The 21594-nt window shown below is 45.8% G+C and overlaps 1 protein-coding gene across 4 annotated transcripts in view; it reads left to right on the top strand.

Moving 5' to 3' along the window:
• The window catches only part of THADA (THADA, armadillo repeat containing), a 355753-nt gene that overhangs the window by 246862 nt on the left and 87297 nt on the right, over window positions 1-21594 (top strand). For all 4 annotated transcript variants that reach the window (XM_008069947.2, XM_021718159.1, XM_021718154.1 and 1 more), the window contains exon 30: window positions 7846-7961. In XM_008069947.2, the coding sequence (XP_008068138.1) occupies window positions 7846-7961 (116 nt within the window). The remainder of the gene's footprint in view (window positions 1-7845; window positions 7962-21594) is intronic.

Below are 21594 nucleotides of genomic sequence, written 5' to 3'. Positions count from 1 at the left end.
GTTTGGGGAGGTGGCTTTGAGCACTCCAGTGCTGTGCAAACGCATATTTTGCTCCTGCCTTCCCTGGTGAGGGAGTGTAGTCAGATTCGAAATCAGGAAATGCCCTGTTTTGAGCTCCTCTCCCTGCCAGGCAAAGCTACAAATCCTGGGGCCCTGGGAGCCTTGAAGAAGAACAGGACACAGTCCTTTCCTTCAGAGCTGTACTCTAGGAGAGGAGATTATAGATTGATAACCATGATCACAGGATTCAAAAAGTAAAAAAAAAAAAAAACTCAAACACAGGAGGAGATGTGGCTTTGGGTAGGGTGGAGGGGTGCTTGGTGGAAGCTCAGGTGGCATTAAGCTGGGCCTTGCAGTATGAAGGGAAGTTCAATAGGTGAGTTGCAGAGAGTGGAGGGAGAAATGGAACATCTGAGCAGGAAAACATTCATATGTTGTCAAAAATGGGAAGTTATCCATTGTGGTCACAGAATAAGTTCATGAAGTGAAGGAAATAGGCAGTAAAGCTAGCAAGGTACGTTGAGCCTTCGATGACCAGTAAGTTCTTTAGATTTGTCAGATTTTGAACTGGGGAGCAATATCAGAGCTTGGCTTCAGGAACATTCCTCTGGCCAACTGTGTGTAAAATAAGCATTGACGGCAAAGAAGAGTCAGAGAAGTTGTTTTTGTCACCTAGGGGCAAGGTCTTTTGGGTCCTAAACTAGAACAATGGGAGTGTTGGTAGGAAAGAGGGGTGGATTTGAGACTCAAAGTGAATTTCCAGTCCCCCACAGACTGTGTTTTTGTACATTTTAGTCATTAAGGATATTCATGGCCTATTTCCTGTGATTCTCTTCCCAAACCAGAGTCAGCCAGGAAGTAATTACACTCTGTAATTAGTGTCCTTTTTCTGGCAGAAGGGACACAACACAGCAAGGGACACCTTTTGAGAACTTACCAAGACCTTCAAAGGTTGTTCGCAGCTGATAAATAGGTTAAGGTTGGGGGAGCAGCCACCTTCAGCCAGCTTCCTGGCTGGCCCTCCACTGTAGGGATTAGGTAGCTGGGTGAATGTGGGTGGCACATGCCTACTAGGCTCTTGCTTCTAGGGAATGACCAGGTTGAGGAATTCAGGTATCCCAAGGTTCTGCCTCGCTCTCACACTGACCCCCAAGGCTCATAACAGTTGGGCTGTCAACAAAACCAGCATTGTGTACTCTACAGATGACATAGGCAGGTGCTTACACCCAGGGAGCATGGTGCCCTGCACTGTGCAGATCAGAGGCAGGCAGGAGGGCTGACCTGTACATGGTCTAGCTGGAGATCTGATGGACGTGCCGAAGCAGAAAACACCCAACGCCATGTTGTGACCACTAGAGTGATATGTATGTTTGAGAACTTTCCTCTCTTGCTTTCTGAACCAGTCCCCCCCCCACACACACAAACAATGCCTTTTAAATAACTTTTGCAGGATCTGTTTCCCAGCAGTTATATGATGAGCCTGTTTCTGTGAATTAGAAAGTTTAGACTCCTCCCTCGGCCATCCCCCCAGCCCCCACCCCCACTTTAGTCTGACTTCAAGCCATAAAATACTTCTGCCTGCCTGCCTGCCGTTCTGTTTGTGTGAATTAAGTCGACAGAATAAATATTCACATTCCCAACTACAGGCTGAAACAATGTTTGCCTGTTCTGCCCAGTGAGTCGAGAAAAAAAGGAGGCCTGACATCACCCTATACTGTACATTCCCGGCATAGACCATTTATTTAAATCCCTGAAAAAATACAGATATTTTACCAGCCGAAATAAAATCCTGTGTAAACACTGAGCTTGGAAAAATGCGGCACTGACTTAGCAATGGGGGTTGGAGAAACACAGGGAGAGGACGAGGCAAATGACAGATCCAGAAATTTTAGACTTGGCCAGGGTGCAGGATCAGAAGTGTTCACCCACATGATCTGCATACAGTGAAAGAAAAAGACAGAATTTATTTTTAAGAAAATACAGTTGCAGAAGTGGATAGGTTGGTGAATCTTCAGAGTTTGGGAATTGTTGATACTGACGATATATTCGCCCCATTTATATTGATCTTTGAAATGAGCGTCTCTTTTCTTATTGGAGTTGCCCTTGTTCATGGTCTAGCCTTGTCCTGTTATTGCTGGATCCCACTGGTTCTGAAGCTCAGGTGCTGTTGATTTTACAAGGGGAACACTGCCTGAAGGCCATGCTTGGTGAAGAGGAAAACCCATCTCAGCGTTGCATTCCCAAACAACCATACATCATCTTGATCTTGTCTAACCCAAGCTGCTATTTTAGTCTAGCAGCATAAACCAGACATATTTCACTGGTCTGGTGCACGTTTTTTCAAGGAACTGCCTCATGACTCTTCGGGCCCATGGCATTTGTTCAAAGAGCATTGCAAGGCTGCCAAATGGCCCCCATGCTTTGCACAGATGCCTGGGGCTCCCCTGAGTCTCTGTGTTTAGAGTAGGGGTGGGGGACAGAGCATAACTGCTTCCAGGTTCTCCAGACGTTTCTTGGTTCCTGACAGAGTTTCATTAAGGCTTGCCCCTTAGGAGAGAGAAATCCCTCCTCCCTGGCACCCCCAGCAGAGCATCCCCTGCTCCTCTTCACTGCTTGCATGACCCACCGCTCCTCGGGGCAGGGCTGACAGTGGTGCCTGTGAGATAGTCACGGGCGCTGCTATTGGCTCACACTTGGTTGTTGCACGTGTGCTTTCAGCCTCCTTCTAACTGGGGCATCACTATCTTAACGCTGCTGAGCGTCTCCTTTTTCTTTTGCTTTGACCTCTGTGTCTAGCTCTAACCCTTCTCTAAAGGACCTGCTATAGCTAGGGGTAACCATCTGTCCCCTTTTTGTCCCAGTATGATTATTCATAGAGCTTCTTTCATCTCAAAAGAATTCCTGTTTGGCAGGACAAACCACCCTAGCTAGAGCGGTCATGGCATGGATATTCCCGGGTCAACTCATTCAGTCCCCCTCCTCATTCTCAGCCTGCTCTGTGTTCTCTTAAGATCTCTGTCTTGAAAGATGTGCCTCTACCCCCAGCGGCCCAAGATAACTGAGACTCTTTCCCCACTCTCAACTCCATGTCTAAAGCAGTTGCCAGCCATGCCCCTTCAGCCCCAGGACATCTCTCAAATGCATCCTTTCTCCTCCGTTCCTTTGCTGATACAGGTTAGATTGAGGGTGGGGCTGAGGTGTCATGAATCAGAGTCCTACCCATGCCCTGCAGTTGAATGAACCAAGGGTTATGGGCATAAATATGTGGGTCTCTCTGTCTATTCTTCGTTTTCAAACTTTTTTTTCTTACTTTCTTTTGTTTTTTAGAGACAGAGTCTCCCTGTGTCGCCCAGGCAGGAGGACAGTAGTGTTGTCATAGCTTACTGCAGCCTCCCAAGTAGCTAGGACTAGAGGTGCACACCACTATGCTCAGCTAATTTTTAAAGCATTTTTGTAGAAACAGGATCTCTCTGTGTTGCCCAGGCTGGTCTCAAATTCTTGGCCTCAAGGAGTCCTCCTGCCTTGGCCTTCCAAAGAGCTGAGATTACAAACATGAGTCACTGTACCCGGCCCTATTTTCAGACTTTTACTAGAGATTTGGGTTCAGGAAATATTTCATTTTCCTCCTGATTCTTCAAAGGTTTAAAAAAAAAAAAAAAAAGCTTAAGAGCAGTGGTAAGTGGCATTGACACACCAATGGGGACAGTGGTGGACAGAGCATGCATGTGTCATCTCAGGGCCCACTGCTCAGCCTGACCAGGTGACAGTTGCCCTGCAGGAAGGTGGGCCACTATAGCCAGACCTGATTTTTCAAAAGAACTTGGAAACTGGGATGATTCTGATATGAAATCTTCCAATTCATAAAAGTGGGTTTAAAAGTGTTGCGTGGGCCACATAAAACATCCACAGCCCCTTGGGCCCACAGGCTGTCAGTTTTGAGCTGCTGATTTCTACTCTCACCCCTTCTTGTCTCAACTTCTGCTGTAGTCCTGGGCACCTCCTTCTGCTGTGCCCTCCACACTGCCCCTGGCTTTTCTGTCTGAACTGCAGATCTCATCACTCAAAGGTGCTCTCTGAAGGGCCCTTTGCTGTCTGCAGAACAAAGTGTGCATTCCTCAGTATTGCCTTCCAGCTCTTTCTTGGTCTAGTCCGGTCTGACCCTTCTCTCTGGCTGTGTCTCTGTCACCCTGTGCACACCCTGGCTATACTCTAGTCACACAGGACCACTCACTGTCCCCTGAGAAGTATTAATATTTTTAAATTTTAATAGACCATTTTTTAGAACAGTGTTAGGTTTATAGAAAAATTGAGTTGTCAGTACAGAAAGTTCGCATGTATCCCTCACCTCCTTTCACCTCCCCACCTAATTTTTCACTACTGTGCATATCTTGTATTGGTGTGGTACATTTCTTACAATTAATGAACCAGTATTGACACATTATTATTAACTTAATTCCATAGTTTAACATTGAGATTCGCTTTTTTTGTTGGCAATACCAATGTTTTAATGCCCTTTACAGTTTTTAAGAATTGTTTCCCCTGCTTACCTACTCTTCCCTCGACTCTGGCAAGATTCTTTTCAAGACCAAATCTGAATACCACTCAGCACAGCCTTCTCGGGCTGTTTATTTTTGGATTGGGGCTGGCAGAGAGAGAGCAGACAGAACACAGAAGAGACACAACGTTTTTATCAGATGCCTCGTGTGTGCCAAGTAGCATATGTGTACTTTTAAGTCTCTTTGCAGTTACAAGGTAGATGTTGGGATAGGCCATTTGCTGTGGAGAAACAGAAGTTCAGCTGTGCAAAGCTCCCAGCTGATCTTTGGTTTACATCCATGTCTGCTCAGCCCCAAAGTCCCAGCCCTTCCACCCTCGTCTGTGTGGCTGGATTCTTACCCGTGACCTAGCATTCCTGTTCCCCCATCAGCTTAGGAATCTCCTGGAGTGAAGAGCACAGTGTTACTGGGCTCCACGTGTCTGCTCCAAACACAGAACTTGGTACCTGCCACAGCTCAGGACTGTGTTCTGAAGGGGTGAATAGTGACAGTTACCAAATATCGACATCGGTTCTACATGGCAGATGCTTATTGAGTTCCCACCACACTTCAGGCTTGCTGGCTGGTGAGGGCAGGCATAGAAAGGAAAGTGGCAGCGATGCCACCAGGCAGGTTACACATCGCGCTAGGCAGTCAAGGCAGCTGCTGGTTTTGCATTTACCCATGACTAGAGTGTAAGTGGCAGGAGAGCAGGACTGTTGGGCCTCTCCTGCAGTCCCTAGGACAGTGCAGAGTAATAGTAATTGTTAATAAAGATCTGTTGCCTGAATGTTTGAGTCCTGTTGCACATTTGGGACCCCTAAAATGACTCTGAGCTTCTCAGAGTTCTTGTGTGTATTCAGGGAATCATCTCCTCGGCTCTGGCAGCTATGGTTTTCCAGTGCTTGGCTCGGTGCAGCCCTGTGTTCCAGGCTGTTCCCTAATCACACCAGGCCTGGGCCTGGCTGCTGTCTTTGCCCAGAAGTTCTTTTGACCAGAACTTCAGGAAAGGGGGGGAGGAAGAGGAGCTGTCTCTTCCAGAGTCATCCTCTGAGAGCTCCCTTCTTGAGAGCTGCCTGGGCTCCTGGGCCTGACCTTGGGTCCCAATTCCAGAGGGCCTGGCCTTGTGCCTGGACCTCGCGCCAAAGGATGGTCTCATTTTCCTTGAACCCAACACTCTAAAAGTCATGCAAGGGTAGTGGTGTATTCAAATATTTTACTACTTTTCTTAGAGAAAAATATCTTAAAAACATGCACCTATTTCATATATTTGCTTATAAAGCTTTTCTTTCCACCCTCGTTCTGCCTTCTCTCTTCCCTCTTCTTTCCTGCCCCATTTTTCCCTGGCTTCTCTGACCCTGTCTTCCATTGATCTTGTGGTACCTTCTCAACATGCTTATTCCCACCAGGGCTTCTCCAAGTACCCCTCTCCCTCCATCCCGTGTGCAACCAGGATCACAATTGGTGTCTGGTTTGTGCCCAAGGTGACAGAACTGAGGGACTCATGGGCTGATTTTCATAAACCAGAGCTACCAAGCGTTTCAAAAACAGTCTTGTTTTTGCCAAGTAAGGTGAGCAAATATGGGCCGAAGTTTAAACATCCATCAGGAGTTATTTTTGAAGTGATTGCTTCTAAACGAGAAGCATTTGAAAATCTCACAGGTTTCTTTACAAGTAAATTCCAGAGTCATGTATTTTGCTGGTGTCTGCTGATTAATTACGATCCTGTGACACCATGAAAAGCTCCGGTGGTTGGTTTTGTGCAGCTGTGGAGAAAAGTAAAGCAGGGCCCAGTGGCTGTGCCAGCCCTCTCAGGACAGTGGGGATTAAGGCGGAGGGAGGTATTTTTTCCCTCTGGCAGTCACCACAGAAGAACAGGAACCCCAGCCAGACCCATTTCTCCAGACTCCACGACGGGCGGTTTGGGTCCCTGCGGGGGTGTGGTGAAGGAGCGACATTTGATCTGTTGCTTCTGAAATAACAGATCCATTATTAGAAAAAAACCTTTCCAGTCTCCACATCGGCACTTGTGTGCGTTCTCCTGTACAGCTACTTCTGTTTAGAAAGAAAAAAAAAAAAGCTGTTACATATAGCAGAGTCATCAAAATGTACTTTGATTCTCTGAACAGAAGGTGCATGGCATGTATTTGCCGGTGGTGATCGCAGACGTCTGACCCAGTAAAACCTGCCAGCTCACCATTTAGGGCCTGATGACTCTGGATCGATTTTATCTGGCTCTTTTCTCATTACCCCCCTCATATCTAACTCTCAATTATTTCACTGCTGTGAGTGCCTTGTTGACAGAGAAAAAGTTGAGTCTGGCTGCTGAGAAAGGATCATCTGCCCTAATGAAGGGTACAGGAGGGAAAGAAAACATTAAAATAGCCTTTCCGAGTTTTAGGGTGCTTATCTGCACTGGCTGTGCCCCACCCGTCTCTCCCTGGGGCGTGAGACGGAAGAGTTTCTCCCATGGACACCGGCTGAGTCACAGCATCTCATCTGCCCTTGTCCTCTTTCTTGGTCTGCTGCAAATCTGTAGTCCTCACCTAGAGGCCTGTGGCTGACATTGCTGAGTGTGACTCCAGTACACACATACATACACACACACACGTCCACACACACTTCCACAGCCTGTGTCACTTGTCTGCTGGAACTGTGGCCATCATTCTGACTGCAGGCAGCTGGAGGGACAGCGGGCTCTGCTGTGTCCGTGTCCTTCTAGTATATGATACCATGTGAGAGAAGAGGCTCCTCTGCCTTGCTGCCTCTGCCCAACCTCTGAAGGGCATCTGTTAGAAAACCTAAAACATTAGGAACATCGCTACCCAGTGTTGGCAAAAGCACGGGTGAGTCTGACCTGCTGCCTCAGCGAAGACTATTCTGATGAACCCATTCACGCAAACCAGTTAAATAATCTTAGGTCTTTGACTTTAAAAGGCACATTATACCATCATGTGAGTCTGCCAACATAAAACAATTTGCATTTCCTTGCTGAAATGAGTGCATAGGTTAGTTGTAACTAAAAAGCTCTTGTAGCAAATGATTGCTTGCTCGCAGAATAGTTCACCAATTTGGGGGATCGTACAAGAAACCCAGAGCCCAGGTATGGACAAAGGACGTAGGCTTCTCACCACTGCCGCGTCCTCCAAAAAAAACCAAGCTTGTCTGCAAAGAGACCAGAGCCACATTCTGCAGGTGTGTGTTTTCTTTGAGGAGAATATTTTGAGGAAACCTAAAAGGGAGGAACTAAGTATTTAGGAAAAATATATTTTCACAGCAGGATATTGTTTTTTTCTCTTTTTTGGTTTAGGTTTATCGTTTGTTACAAGCCTACTCAGACTCCAAACACAGGACAAATTCAGACTTTCAGCACGAGCTGACTGACATCACTGTTTGTACCAAAGCCAAACTCTGGCTGGCCAAGAGGTATGTTAAAATCCCACACAAGCAAGGAGTTATCAGGGGTTAGGAATACATTCGAGAATTGCTGTTTCTAGTTGTGGGGAGTTTTAAAAGTCATTGGCATGAGTTTTCTAAACTTATTGGAGTATTTATCCTTTTAGAACTTTGGGTTGTGGTAAAGAAAGAAAAATATTTTCTTGACAATTTTTATAAAACTGCCGAGTGACTGAGGGGCATGTACTATGGCTTTTTATCTGCCCACCAATCAGCTTGTCTTTATTAATACCTGCTGTGTGCCCAGCCCTGTGTTGGCTATCATAACCCTGAAAGGCGGTAGGCGACTAAATCATGTGACTCCTAGATGCTACAGCAACTCGGAGACTTGAGATGGGCGGGGGTGGGCAGGTACCAAGGGACAGAGAGGGTGTGAGCAGGAAGAACGGGTAGAAGTTGCCGTTCTCATGTGGGTAGTAGGGTTGCTTGAATAAGCACAGCAAAGAGGGGTGGAAACATATTTTTTCATCCTTACCATTTATTCTGGAACTTAGAATATTGACTGTGTGAAAGATGGAGTAAAAAGAATTTTTTGTTGAGTAGACCAGGAGACCTCTCCGTGACACCACCGTGTTCCAGATCTGTTTCAAGGGACTCTGGTATGGTGGGGACAGTGTTGCCACGAGGGCCTGTGTCCTCTGAGTTCCAGCAGGGCAGGCCCAGGAGAGGGGCACGCGCTGCCACGCCCCATGCTACTGTGTGCACATTTGATTAAAAGGCAGTATGCTGATTTTTTTTTTTTTTTTTTTAGTTGGAGTCTCACTCTGTCGCCCAGACTGGACAGCCACCGCAGCCTCGACCTGCTGGGCTCCAGTGATCCTTCTGCCTCAGCCTTCCAAGTAGCCGGAATTAAAGGCGTGTGCTACCGGCTGATTTTTTGATTTATTGTAGAGATGAGGTCTCGCTGCCCAGGCAGGTCTCGAACCCGCGGGCTCAGGCAATCCACTCACCTCAGCCTCCCAAAGGCGCGGGATTACAGGCTGAGCCACCGAGCCCAGCTAAAAAGGCAGTATGTTGACTGAGGTAGCAGCTTTTGTTCTTCATTTTTCAGACAGTGTGCTTTTGGTCACTTTTGCCGGGCTCCCTTACATGGTACGTCAAGCAGTTGACAACGTGAGGTTCTCAAATCGGCTTGATTTGACAAAGATGTAGAGACAGGGAGAGGAATTCCAGGCCTGGGTGGAATAGCATGGGGCAGAGACATGGTCTTATGAGATGGCTTGGGAGGTGGAGAACTCTAAGGAAGTTAGCCCCTCTGGAACCTATGGTGTAAGGCACATGTGGCAGAGAATGAGGCTGAGGAGATATGCAGAGGCCACACAGCAAGAGCCCCTCAGGGGACAGGGAGCCAGCTGTGGATTTCATGTGTACGTATGCATGTGTATGTGTGTGATCATCTCAGCACCCATAGCTTTGGACAGGGATATTGAGGAGAAATGCCAGTAAAGTTATGGTGAACCTCTCACTTTAAATCTGATTTTTGTTTTCTCCATTTTATTTAGAGAATAGAAGTTCTTACACTCAAAGTGTTTTCCTAAGCCTCTCACCATTTGCCTTCTGCATGGCTCTTAGCCTCCCCAGGATGCGTTTCCTGGGCGCATAGGACTTGTGATCACATTTCTATGCTCAGCTCTTACCAGTGAATAGGCCAGTTGCTCCTGGTTGTTATTTCTGGGGATTAGGAAGTCAAGGCTCTCCAGAAATTATCTTGTTGAAGCCCTGCTTCCAGCAACAGCTGCCCCAAGTATCCTCACTCTCTAGTTCTTAAAGTGCCATAAGGAAGGAGTTTCTGCCCCCTTAGCTTGCTCCTCCTTCACAGGTCTCACAGAAAATCCTTGCCCACCAGCCTCCTGCCTTCTTGTTAGATGGGATGGAGGAGGTGGGGTGACAGGCCAGCGTTGAGTGGATCTTCATGTTGGGCAGTCCCTGAAGACTGCTGATGAAGAGGCTGCCATCAGCTTCCTCTGCAGCTCAAGCTCTCTTGGCCTTTTTAAACCTTCCCTGTGGTCCCTATTGCTGTTTTCTAACTGGGCTTTCCATCCTCCTTTCCTTCCCTCCCCAGCCTGCTTCTCTGATTTTCTCCATGGTTTTCCAGCCCTGGAAGACAAAGGCATGAATCACAGCAATTCACTGGGTTTCCACCTTCCTTGCCCAGAGTCTAGGAAAGCGACTTTTCTGTTTCCAGTACAGTCAACTCTCTATTATCCAAGTGTGACTTTCCACCTCGTGGGTGGTCTCTAGATGGTTCCCAACACCAGCTTCCTCTTGCTCCCCAACACACTTTTACAAGTATTAATCAGGATGTGTTCAGAGCCTGGAATAGCGCTTGGACGGAAAACATACTGGCAAAGCACAACGCATTCCAGAGCAATGGATCCGTTTTTCTGAAGTCCCCTCATCATGGACAGGATAACTTTGAGGGTCCTGAATGGGAAGCTTCGAACTGCTTGTAAGTGACAAAGCCTCAGTCTGCCCCGTGCAGCCTGTCCCTAAGGTTCTTGCTCCGAAAGATGTGTGTCTACACCAGATAACCCCCACACACAGATGAACTGGCACTGAGTCCTCGTGGTTCCTTCTCAGTGTTTTCTCTCCTGCCTTTCCCATGAAGATGTTACAATGCAGAGTATTCCAGATTCAACTGCTGAAGAGGCTTTTTCATGCCCCTAGTAATTTATACATGAAAGAGGAATAAGCATTCCTTTGAGACTACCAAGGATTTTCTGTATCTTTTGAGTATAAGCTATGAAAAATTAATGTTATTGCAAAGAAAAAAGTGTTGGCTTAAATTTTAACACCAACACCTTTTTCTTTCTATAATTTATTTGATCATTCGCCTGAGTTCATTCAGTCCTATAAGTATAAAAATGTTAGTGGATGCGTCATTTATTTGTCCTTTTGTTCCCAAAGAAGGTTTTTAAAAAATTCATTGGGGCCATTGGATAACCAATTCAGTTTTTAAAATTTTGACCCTGAAATTGAGGGCACACGAAAGGAAGACTTTTGTCATATATTTGTGTTTTGACTTTGCAAGATTAATAGGGCTTTCTGTGAAGTGATTAGGCAATAGTCATGGAGCTCTTGGGGAGTTGTTGGTGATGACTGGTCAGCTGCAGCATGGTCTGGGTAGAGGACTGGGCTCTTGCTCTTACGGGCTGCTTTCCATTCCAACATGTCAAAGCCTGTATGGAAATCAGATCATTAATCCTTCAAGTCCCTTCCTTCCTTTTTTTCCTCCATCCCTCCCTCCTTGATCCATTCACTGTCTCTCTCATGGTGCTGAGGCAGTTTACCAGCTACTAAGGAAAATTAAACTGACCCAGGCCAAACAGAAAGAAAATAGGGGTCTCTGTTGCTGGCCCAGAAAGGCTGGCTGTGGGCACCGTGAAAGAAAAATCACCCCATTTGCTGCTCTTATTTTTTAATTTTTTATTATTTTTTCTTAAACATACTTTGAGAGCCAATTTTTTTTTCTTTTTCTTTTTTTAGAGACGGGGGTCTCACTATGTTGCCCACACTGGTCTTGAACTCCTGACTTCAGGTGATCCTCCTGCCTCAGCCTCCCAAAGTGCTGGGATTACAGACATAAGCCTCCATACCTGGCAAGAAACAAATTTTTTAAGTTTCTTAGAGACAGGATCTCACCATGATGCCCAGGCTGGACTTGAACTCCTGAGAGCTGAAGCATTCCTTCCACCTTGGCCTTCCAAGTAGCTGGAATTACAGGCGTGAGCTACTGCTCCTAGCCATTCTCTATTTGCAGACTCCAACTTGACTGTCCCAGCCAGATTTACCAAACTTACTTCCTTTGGTAGACAGTTGGAATTTGGTAGACAGTTGGAATTTGGTAGACAGTTGGAATTACTATTGTTTAATTTTTCAGAAATTGTTTTGGTTACTTATGCCTCCTTCTTTGGTTATAAAAGGAAAAATATAAGTGTATGTATCTGTGTGTGTGTTGTATGTGTTCCTTTCAGTAAACTTAGAGAACTACATGGACTAGTCATATTTAGTACAGTGGATGATTTGATGACCAGAAAGTAAACTGCGTCCTACTAGAATTTTTCACCTTTTTTTCTTGATTGTTAGTAGAGTGTATACTTAACAAAGAAAATTAGTCAAGCACAAAATTTGAAAGTGTGTAAGAGTCTACTTTTACCTAATCCAGTGAAAACCACCATCATTGGTTAAGAGTTTTATGTAGTTACTTCATCTTTTTTTTTTTTTTACATTGTCAAGGTTATATATGTTATAGCTTTTTTTTCACTTCATGGTATCATAAAAGCATTTTTTATCATTATTATTATTATAAATCTCTTTATGGGTTGAGTACAGTGACTCATGCCAGTAATCCCAGCACTCTGGGAGGTTGAGGTGGAGGATCACTTGAGCTCAGAGTTTGAGACTAGCCTGGGTAACATAAGGAGATCCCATCTCAACAAAAATTTAAAAAACAATTAGCCAGTTGTTGTGGTACATGCCTGTAGTCCTAGCTACTGGGGAGGCTGAGGTGAGAGGACTGTGTGAGCCCAGGAGTTCAGGCTAGCAGTGAGCTATGATCACCTCACTGCACTCCAGCTTAGGTGACAGAGCAAGTTCCTGTAAAACAAAACAATACTCAGTTCTTTATGTCATGACCACTGTGGAAAACAGTGTGATGTCTCCTTAAAAACTTGAAAATAGAATGACTATATAACCTAGCAGTTCCACTTCAGAGTATATACGCAAAAGAATCAACGAGATTTTTGTTCAACCTTTTTCATAGCGGCACTATTCACAATAGCTAGAACATGAAAGCAACTCAAGTGTCCACTGGTGGATGATGAATGTGTAAACAAAATGTGGTATTTGCATACATCAGAATATTAGTCAGCCTTATTATTTATTTATTTATTTATTTACTGGATTTTTTTTTGTTGTTTTTTTTTTTAGAGTTGGAGTCTCACTCTGTCACCCAGACTGGAGTGCAGTGGCATGCTCTTGGTCACTGCAGCCTCAACCCACTGGGCTCAGGCAAGCCTTCAAGGCTTCAACTTTCCAAGTTGAACTATAGGCATATGCCACCAAGTCTGGCTAAGTTTTTGATTTACTCTATAAAGACGAGGTCTTGCTAAGTTGCCCAGGCTGATCTCGAACCCCTGGACTCAGGCAATCCTCTCGCCTCACAGTCAGCTTTAAAAAGTAAGGAAATTCTGACACATACCGTAATGTGGATGAACCTTGGGGATACTACGCTAAGTAAAACAAGCCAGTCACTAACAGACAAATTCCTATGGCTCCACTTATGGAAAGTACGTAGAGTAGTCAAATTCGTAGAGACAGGAAGTAGAATAGTGGTTGCCAGGAGCCGGAAGAGGGGGCAGCAAGGAGATGTTTGTTTATGGGCATAGAGTTTTAGTGTTACCAAGCAAAAAGAGTTCTGAAGATTAGCTACCCAGCATGCTTACTGCTTCTGAACTGTACACTAAAAATGATTAAGATGGTAAATTTTATATTATAAACATTTTACTACAATTTGGCCAGGCATACTGGCTCTTGACTTTTTATGACAATTATTTCTTTGCTTGTCTTCCTAGTTTTACCACCTGTGCGTCTCTAAAAATAGAATATTTTCTCTGGTTTTGAACTAAGAAAAAAGTCTTTGAAAGCATTATTTGTTGAAGGTGACATATTTTTGTCACCTGAGTAATCAGTCATTAAATTTACCTAGCCATTCCTCCGCTGCTGACCATTCAATTTGTTTCCCATTTTTTAGTGTCACAGATGCTGTTCCAGTAGATTCTTTATGCATGATTGAGTATGTGTGTGTGTGTGTGTGTGTGTGTGTGTGTGTGTGTATGAATATGTTATTGCATGAGCGTGTGTGATTGTGAGTTATTGCCTTAGGTTTGAGGGAGATATGGAAATCTTTAAACGTCTTGATACTCAATGCCAGATTTTATTTTTAATCTGCCCACCAACAGTGCCTGGGAGACCTCCACCAAAATTTTGACTAGGATTTTAAAAATTAGATTAGGGAAGATTTTACTTTTTAAATGCCTGTTCTGTGCCAAACTTCCTATGAGAAGATTTGAAAATATTATTTCATTAGGTCTTCTCAAACTGCCTGTATAAGAAAGTCTTTGGCGCAGTACAAACAACTGAGGAGACAAACCCTGTGTATGACATCCAGTTTAGTTAGCGGTTCAGCTTGGCATGTTAGCAGATAAGTCAGCTTACTGGTTGTGGCCCTCACTATAGAAAGATCATCCTACAGTTTTTGCTTCCTATGTTACAGTACAGAAGTAGCCTCGCTCTAGCATTTCTTCATATTCTCTGTGTCAGGAGTCTTCCTTGGACTCTCCTTGGGTCCTGCTCGTGCCTGGGCCTATTGTGCGCTGCCAACCAGAGGGGTCAGCCTGACAGTGCATTCAGATCAAATTGTCCACAGGTGTGTTTTTGTTTGTTTGACTTGTGCAAGGTTTTTTTTTTTTTTTGAGTCAGAATCTCACTCTGTCGCCCAGGCTGGAGTTCAGTGCCATGCTCACAGCCACGGCAGCCTCATCCTGCTGGGCTCAGGCGCTGCTTTCACCTCAGCCTTCCAAGTAGCTGGAACTACAGGCATGTGCCACCATGCGCTGATAATTTATTGACTTATTATAGAGACGAGGTCTTGCCATGTTTCCCAGTCTGGTCTCAAACCCGTGGGCTCAAGCGATCCTCTCACCTCTGCCCCCCAAAGTGCAGAGATTACAGGCGTGAGCCATTGTGCCCAGCCTTTTGCAAGGTTTAAATTTATTTTTTTAGTTACTTGCTGGCATTTAAAATGAAAAAGTTTCATAGTAAATGAAGATGTATAGCTTCTTTTGAAAAACTGGTAGAGCCAGCAGCAGCAGGCCCAAATTCCCACATGGTGCCAGGGGGCCAGGGCTCAGCTTCGGCATGTGCTCCTGATAGACCGGCTCTCTGTGATGTACCTGATCCCCGCTGGGCCACCCTCTCATGGGGTGTTACCTATTCCTTGGAAACAGGAGTTTGTGACCCTTGGCATTGGCGTCGATTAAGTGCCAGATTGTCTAATGGTAGTTCCTAACGCTCATGGCTATATATTAGAATCATCTGGAGAGGTTTCTAAACCTACTGATGTCAGGCCCCAGTCCCAGAATTCCTCATTTAGGTATTTTAAGTTATATCAGTTGACCTCATAAGTGCTCTTTAAACCTGATCCTCTGGTGTGGTTGATTGTTGTGGAAGCTCTTGGTACTCCTTTATTTGTTGACATGAGGCTTAAATAAAATAGACTATACCCATAGCATTTCATTCAACAAGTCTGCTGTGTGCCGGGCTATGTGGAATACTGCAACCACTGATTCAACCCACTCCTGCAGGCTAACAAGGGCAACCAGGTAGAGTCTCATCGAAGAGAACCACAGACCTAGAATTGTAGAGCTGGAAAGAGTCATGGAGTTTGTTTAGTTCCGTGCATGAAGAGAGCCCAGAGAGGTTGGGGTGTTCATCCACAGAGTTGACCAGGATTAGGTTCCCTGACAGCCACTAACGTGAGGCTAGGTGAGTGTAAGGTCCCTGTTGGGCCCTTTGTACTGGACCACACTGCCGCCGTCCATCCAGATGGTATTGCTCTGTCAGGGCTTTGAATGGCGGTAACTTAAGCCTTCACTAGAACAGTACTTCTCAGAGAGAAGCTGTGCACTTGAATCACACAGGGATCTTGTCAGAACGAAGACTCGTTCTCCAGGTCTGGGCTGGGGCCTGAGATCCTGCATTCTGACCAACTCCCAGGAGATCCCAACGCTGCTAGTCCTGGTCACAGAACACACTTCAAGGGGCCAGAGTCAGAGAGCCAGCGTTGTGGCCATTCAGCCCCATTGGAAATACTCCCACGCCCATGCCCTCATTCTCCAGGCTTGTGGCTGAGCTCGGAGCTGCAGGAGAGGGCCAAGGCTGCTGATGGATGGGCCAGGGTTCCCGTCCATCCACCTGGGATACCCTTTGTTGAGGGACTGCACGGCCCCGCCTCTCTATGGGAAGTCCACACTCTCTTGTCTGGGCAGCCAGCCCAGGGGCCAGTGCCTGGGGTGGGACCAGGGCTTTGTTGGCACACAGTGGGTGTTTATCATTTGAAAAATAACATTCTGATATTCTGGTGAGAAAAACAGGCTCTCAGGATTACAAGAAGAGGTCCCAAGGCTATGAGGAAAGCAACCTTGGCAATAAACTTTTGAATAAAATAGTGCTGAGGAGGGGAAGAGTTGGGAGATGGTCATTGAAGCCCTACTCTGTGCACCAGATTTGCGGCCCCCAGTTCATTCTAATTAGCAACAGTTCTGACCTCTGTGATCCATCACTTCCCCAGGCAGCTTCCTGTTAGTGCTCCACAGGCCCATCCCTCCTCCTTGAGCTCCTGGTCTGCCCCTCCAGCTCCCTCTGTGTGTGCTTCCAGTCACTTCCCTGGCTCCACCCCTGCTCACCCTTGAGCCACACTCCCTTTCCCCTTTTTCTTCCTGGGCCCCAGAGCTGAGTGCAGGGCTCCTAAGGGCCTATGGATTCAAATGTGTGAGGAAAATATGCTTGTAGAGACAAAGCTGGGCTTTTGTGTGGCAATCCCAGCCTTCCCTGGGGGGGGGGGTCTGTGGCCAGCTACAGGAAGTTCTGCTTGAGGATTCTGTTTTGCTTGACAACAGCTGAAGACAGCATTTATTTTCTAACCACCAGATTTATTCACACAAGAGGCTACGCTTCCCAGGCACAAACCCCAGGGTTTGGGTCTGATTCCATCTTCCCACTGTCCCTCATGGACTGATCCCCTCCCCGAGAAAAGGTCCTTCTTTCACAAGGACTTGAAATCAAACGAAGCCCAGTCCTTCGCCACAGCTGCAGGTCACAGTTTCACTTCCATGCCATGGCGGGGAACCCAGGCCAGGAGAGTTGTTGAAATATCTGGGTGATCATGTGGCATTTTAAGGCTGTCAATTGTGGTCTGTGCCAAAACTCGAGGCGAAGCAAGTCTTAACAGGGGTGATTAGTCACAGAGCAAGTTTCCAGGCTCTGCTGGGGGGTGTGTTTTACTTTTGGGGTTGTTTCTTTTTTCCCTTCTTTCTCTCTCTTTTTCTTTGCCCTTCTGCTTTTTTTAATTTTAAGAAAAAAATGTTGTTGAGGTTTTTTTTAGGGGAAAAAAGTGGGGGAGGCTGCTTTTCTTTCGGCCCCTAGATCTTACTGAGGGAGAGAGGCTCTCAGTGGGCCGTGCTTACATCCTCCAGCTCAGTCTACTCAAAGTCACCTTGAGCCTCATGCAGACGAGAATGATGGAGCTGGTGTGTTTTCGACCCAAGCTTGTTGACATCCATCCACTTCCCTTTCAGACTTCTCAGGAATGTTTAAGGTCATGATATCTCAGAATGAGATACTGTTTGTATTTTTTTAAATCTGAAAGAAACATTAAGTGATCACATAGCAACCCACACCAATGGGACAAGGTGCAAAAAATCTTACTCATCAAATACTCCTTTTAAAAATACAGCCTTAAAGTTGTGAAGGAATAAGCTGTTTGCGAAGGAGTCAAGTTTGAAAATATATGAAGTCTTTCTTGTGGACAGTCTGAGCTTGTGGAAACTAGTCTGGGTCGAAGCATTCAGAAGTGATCAATACATGAAACTGAGCCTTGGAGCAAGTTACTCAAGATCAAAGCTTCTTCCTATTGGCAGTGAGAAATAAAAATATTCCTTTTGTGCAATTGCGCACCAAGAATTCAATCCCCGACAGCTGATGCTTTATACCTTTTAAATATAGAAATCTGCAGACCTAACCTGGAGATGGTAATTAGTCAATAGAGGGCTCAGCAGTGTCTGTCTTGTTCCACTTGTAGCTGTTGGCATGTTGAGCTGTTAGTGTTGGAAGACGTGGGCAATGTTGTCACTGCTCAACCTGTGAGGGAGAGCGGGCTTTGCGTGTCCTCAGCACATTCCCCTCATATCGTGGAAAGCCCTAGCACAGCGGGTTATTCTTTTGCCTTTAACGTATAACATGTTCCATCTTTTGGACAAATCAACACCTTTTTTTCCTTCACTGAGCCGTTCCCAAAGAATTAAAGCCCATTCAGATCACAGACATCACAAGGCAATGGAGTTGGCACAGTGGGGAACATCATGATGAATGATATTGTCTCTGTTTCAGAAAACACATGACTAAGACAGGTATGGCTTTAGTTAACTATAAACAAGAATTCGGTAAATGCTGGAATGAGTCAAAGTGTGTTCCAGGAGAAGAGAAGGGAGACATAGATACAACTTGTGGGCATAGGGGTGTCAAGGAGGTCTTCCAGGAGGAGGAAGTCTTTCTAGGCTAGGTGAGTGTAAGTATTGGATGGGGTTAATTGTCTTCGGTTGGAGAAGAGTGAGGTTATACTGGTGTAGAACTGTTATTGCCAAGTAAATTGTGAGGGTTTCATTGCCCAAGTACAAAGAAGGAATCTTAGTATAGTGCTCAGCATTGTGGGAACCACACTGGACACACACACACACACACACACACACACACACACACACACACAGACGCACACGCACATGCACACCAGGATTTCTGTTGTCAGATTTTAGTTATGGTCCGATCTAATTTAAAAGAGAGCTTATCCATATGAAACAATCAGCAATGAAGTACATATCGAAATACATACAGGCCAGGTGCAGTAGCTCATGCCCGTAATCCCTGTACTTTGGGAGGCCAAGGTGGGAGAATCACTTGAGCCCAGGAATGTGGGGCACCATCTCTACAAAAAAATTAAAAATTCACCAGGTAAGCCTGTAGTCCCAGCTACTCAGGAGGCTGAAGTGAGAGGATCACCTGAGCCCAGGAACTCAAGGCTGCAGTGATCTGTGATCATGCCACTACCCTCCAGCCTGGGTGACAGAGCAAAGCCCTATCTCAAAAAAAAAAAAATACATACAATAAGTGCAAGAGTTCAGAAAAGAATGGGGACTATGACAGTGAGGGAAGGCTTTCTAGAGGAGTTAGTTATTTGAGATGGGCCTAACAGCAAGACTGTGACAGGAAGCACCAAAAAGCAATAGGAAAAAAGTATGTCAAGATGGTGGAGAACATGTACAATGGCATACTGGAGGGAATGCATGGGATATGCCATGGGTTGGTGAGGAGATAGAGCTAAAGAAGAGATGCCGTGTTTTGGAAAGTAGATAAGACACCAGTTGTGGTAGCCCTCAAATGTCAGCCAGAGGAATATGGACTTGATCCAAGAGTTAAGAGGGAGTTGATAAGCTCAGGCTGACACATGTATAGAGACTGCTATCTAGTATGCACATGAAATACACTGGGGAATGTTTCAAATCTTTTCAGCCGTTCCCCGTGGTCAGCAGAATTTCTGGTCTCTCCTAATGGCTAATAAAAAATTTTCTAGGGCCAGGCACAGTGGCTCAAGCCTGTAATCCCAGCACTTTGGGAGGCTGAGGTGAGGGGATTGCCTGAGCCCATGGGTTCGAGAACAGCCAGTACAACTTGGAGAGACCTCATCTCTACAATAAATAAAAAAAAAATTAGCCAGGCGTGGTAGCACATACCTGTAGTTATGGCTGCTTGGAAGGCTGAGGTGGAAGGATCACCTGAGCCCAGCAGGTTGATGCTGGGGGAGCCGTGAGCGCGCCACTGTACTCGAGCCTGGGTGATGAAGTAAGACTCCAACTCAAAAAAAAAAAAACTCCCTAGTATCAGCCCACTAGCTCTCTGTCTCTGCCACCTGGAAGCCCCTTGTTGCCAGCCTGGGCAGCTAATAATGGAAATAGAGATATCTGTGTATACTTGAGACCACATGGCTTTTGTCTCTACAGCATTGCTAGGAGGACTGTAGAACCACAGAATTTATAGCAGTAAAGGCAATTTAGAGATCAGCTAATCCAGTGGAATTCTTTCTTTAAACAAGCCTATGTGGAAATTTAAGATTTTGAAGATAGTAGAGATGTCAATATGGTTTAAGCTAGGATGAGAGCTTGGAGACCCACCTGCATGGCTTCCCTCCCATTGGGAGCCCCAGAAGGGACTGAGAGAAGCCCCCTGACTTCCTATTTCAACACAGTGATCTAATCCAAACTGTTATTTGTAGAAGAGGTAATTGTCACAGGGGCAGGCGACTCTTTCTGCTTGTCACCCATGACTGGCTCATCAGATGGCTGAGGTTAGGGATGTAAATAGCACATTTGTTTTTTGCCTCTTAACCTGCTTTCTTCCTCTCCTGGATCCTGGTCATCCTTGTCGAAAATACCGCAGCCCATGCCCTTGGGCTGCCAGGGCCTGCCCTCCAAAGCTGCCCTCTTGGATAGGGCTCCAAGCTCCAGACCCTCTTGCCTTCAAAACTTAGCTGTTCTATATCCCTTTTCCTCAGAAATCCACACTCAGCTGGCTGGCCATCCCTTACTCTGGCCAACAGGTCGTGCTAACATGTTATTAAATTCTAATATGTAAATAAGCATATTCCCCCAGGTCACACAACTGTTTTTCAGTAGTGATCCTTTGGAGACGGCACCTTTAATTGAAGTCAGTGACTGGCCACAGGCTTTCCGGCAGTGCACAGACCTGGCAAGGACACTTGTCTGCCCTCATATTGAGCTGACTCAGCCCTTGTCCATTTGTCCTGTGTGGCCAGGCTGTAGGCTACCTCCAGGACTGTGGGCAATATGGACTGGGCCTACAGGAATGGGCTAAGAGACGGCTCTGAGAGGCCCTCCACAGCCTCAGTGTCTGTCCTCCCCTCACTGCTGGTGATGGCCAGGCTTCCTCAGTGATTGGACTGGCCTGTGGGCCTCTGGGAGTAACACCTGCCCACACCAGTTCAGGGTCTCATTCTAGGACTCCTGAACCGGAGGGACCCTCACTAGCCTGCAGGCCCCCATGTTCCCAGGTGACTACAAGAGAGTCATGCCTAGAGGTGCCTGATGAGCGGAACACTTGAGCCTGAAAATATACTGTGCCGAAGCTAAGGAGAGGCGGGGTATACTTGAGGTTAGCAGGCCTGGGGTCTGGTCCCTGCCTGATTGCTAGCCAGCAAGCCTGTGATTTTTTCCAGGCCTCAGTTTTCATTTGTAAAGCGAGAAGCTCTAAAATGAAGGTGTGGAATAGAAGAGGGTGGGGAAGGACATTGTGAGTGTTGGATGTGAAAATACACAAGCGCTGAACAGATACGGAAAATGTCTAATGTCAAATGACAAAGTCTCTGTCAGCATCATTGGCCATGCTGAAATGTGCCTTCACGCTGATCTTCACAGAAATAGGTGTGCTTGGAGCCCTGCTTTTCACTGAACTGGGAACCAGGGTTTGACACCAGAACGTGTGGTTACAAACCAAATCACACTAACTGCTTGGCACCGAGTCTCCATCTGATTGTGTTAGGGACACGCAGATACAATGTGTTTGTCTAGAAAACCTTGATTCTGCTCTTGGATCTTGCCCTGATCTTGGTAGGTCACTCTGAGCTATATAAGCAACTTTGTTGATTTGTAAAAATGGGCATAATAATGTCTATTTTTCTTCCTGCTTAAATGAAATAGAAACATTTTGTAAAGACAAAACTTTTTTTTTTTTTTTTGAGTTGAAGTCTCACTCTGTC

The sequence above is a fragment of the Carlito syrichta genome, unplaced genomic scaffold (genome assembly GCF_000164805.1).
Source record: "Carlito syrichta isolate Samal-C Ts95f unplaced genomic scaffold, Tarsius_syrichta-2.0.1 Scaffold111520, whole genome shotgun sequence".
NCBI lineage: Eukaryota > Metazoa > Chordata > Mammalia > Primates > Tarsiidae > Carlito > Carlito syrichta.
The sequence above is the reverse complement of the archived record's forward strand: the minus strand, read 5'-3'. Positions and strand labels throughout refer to the sequence as shown.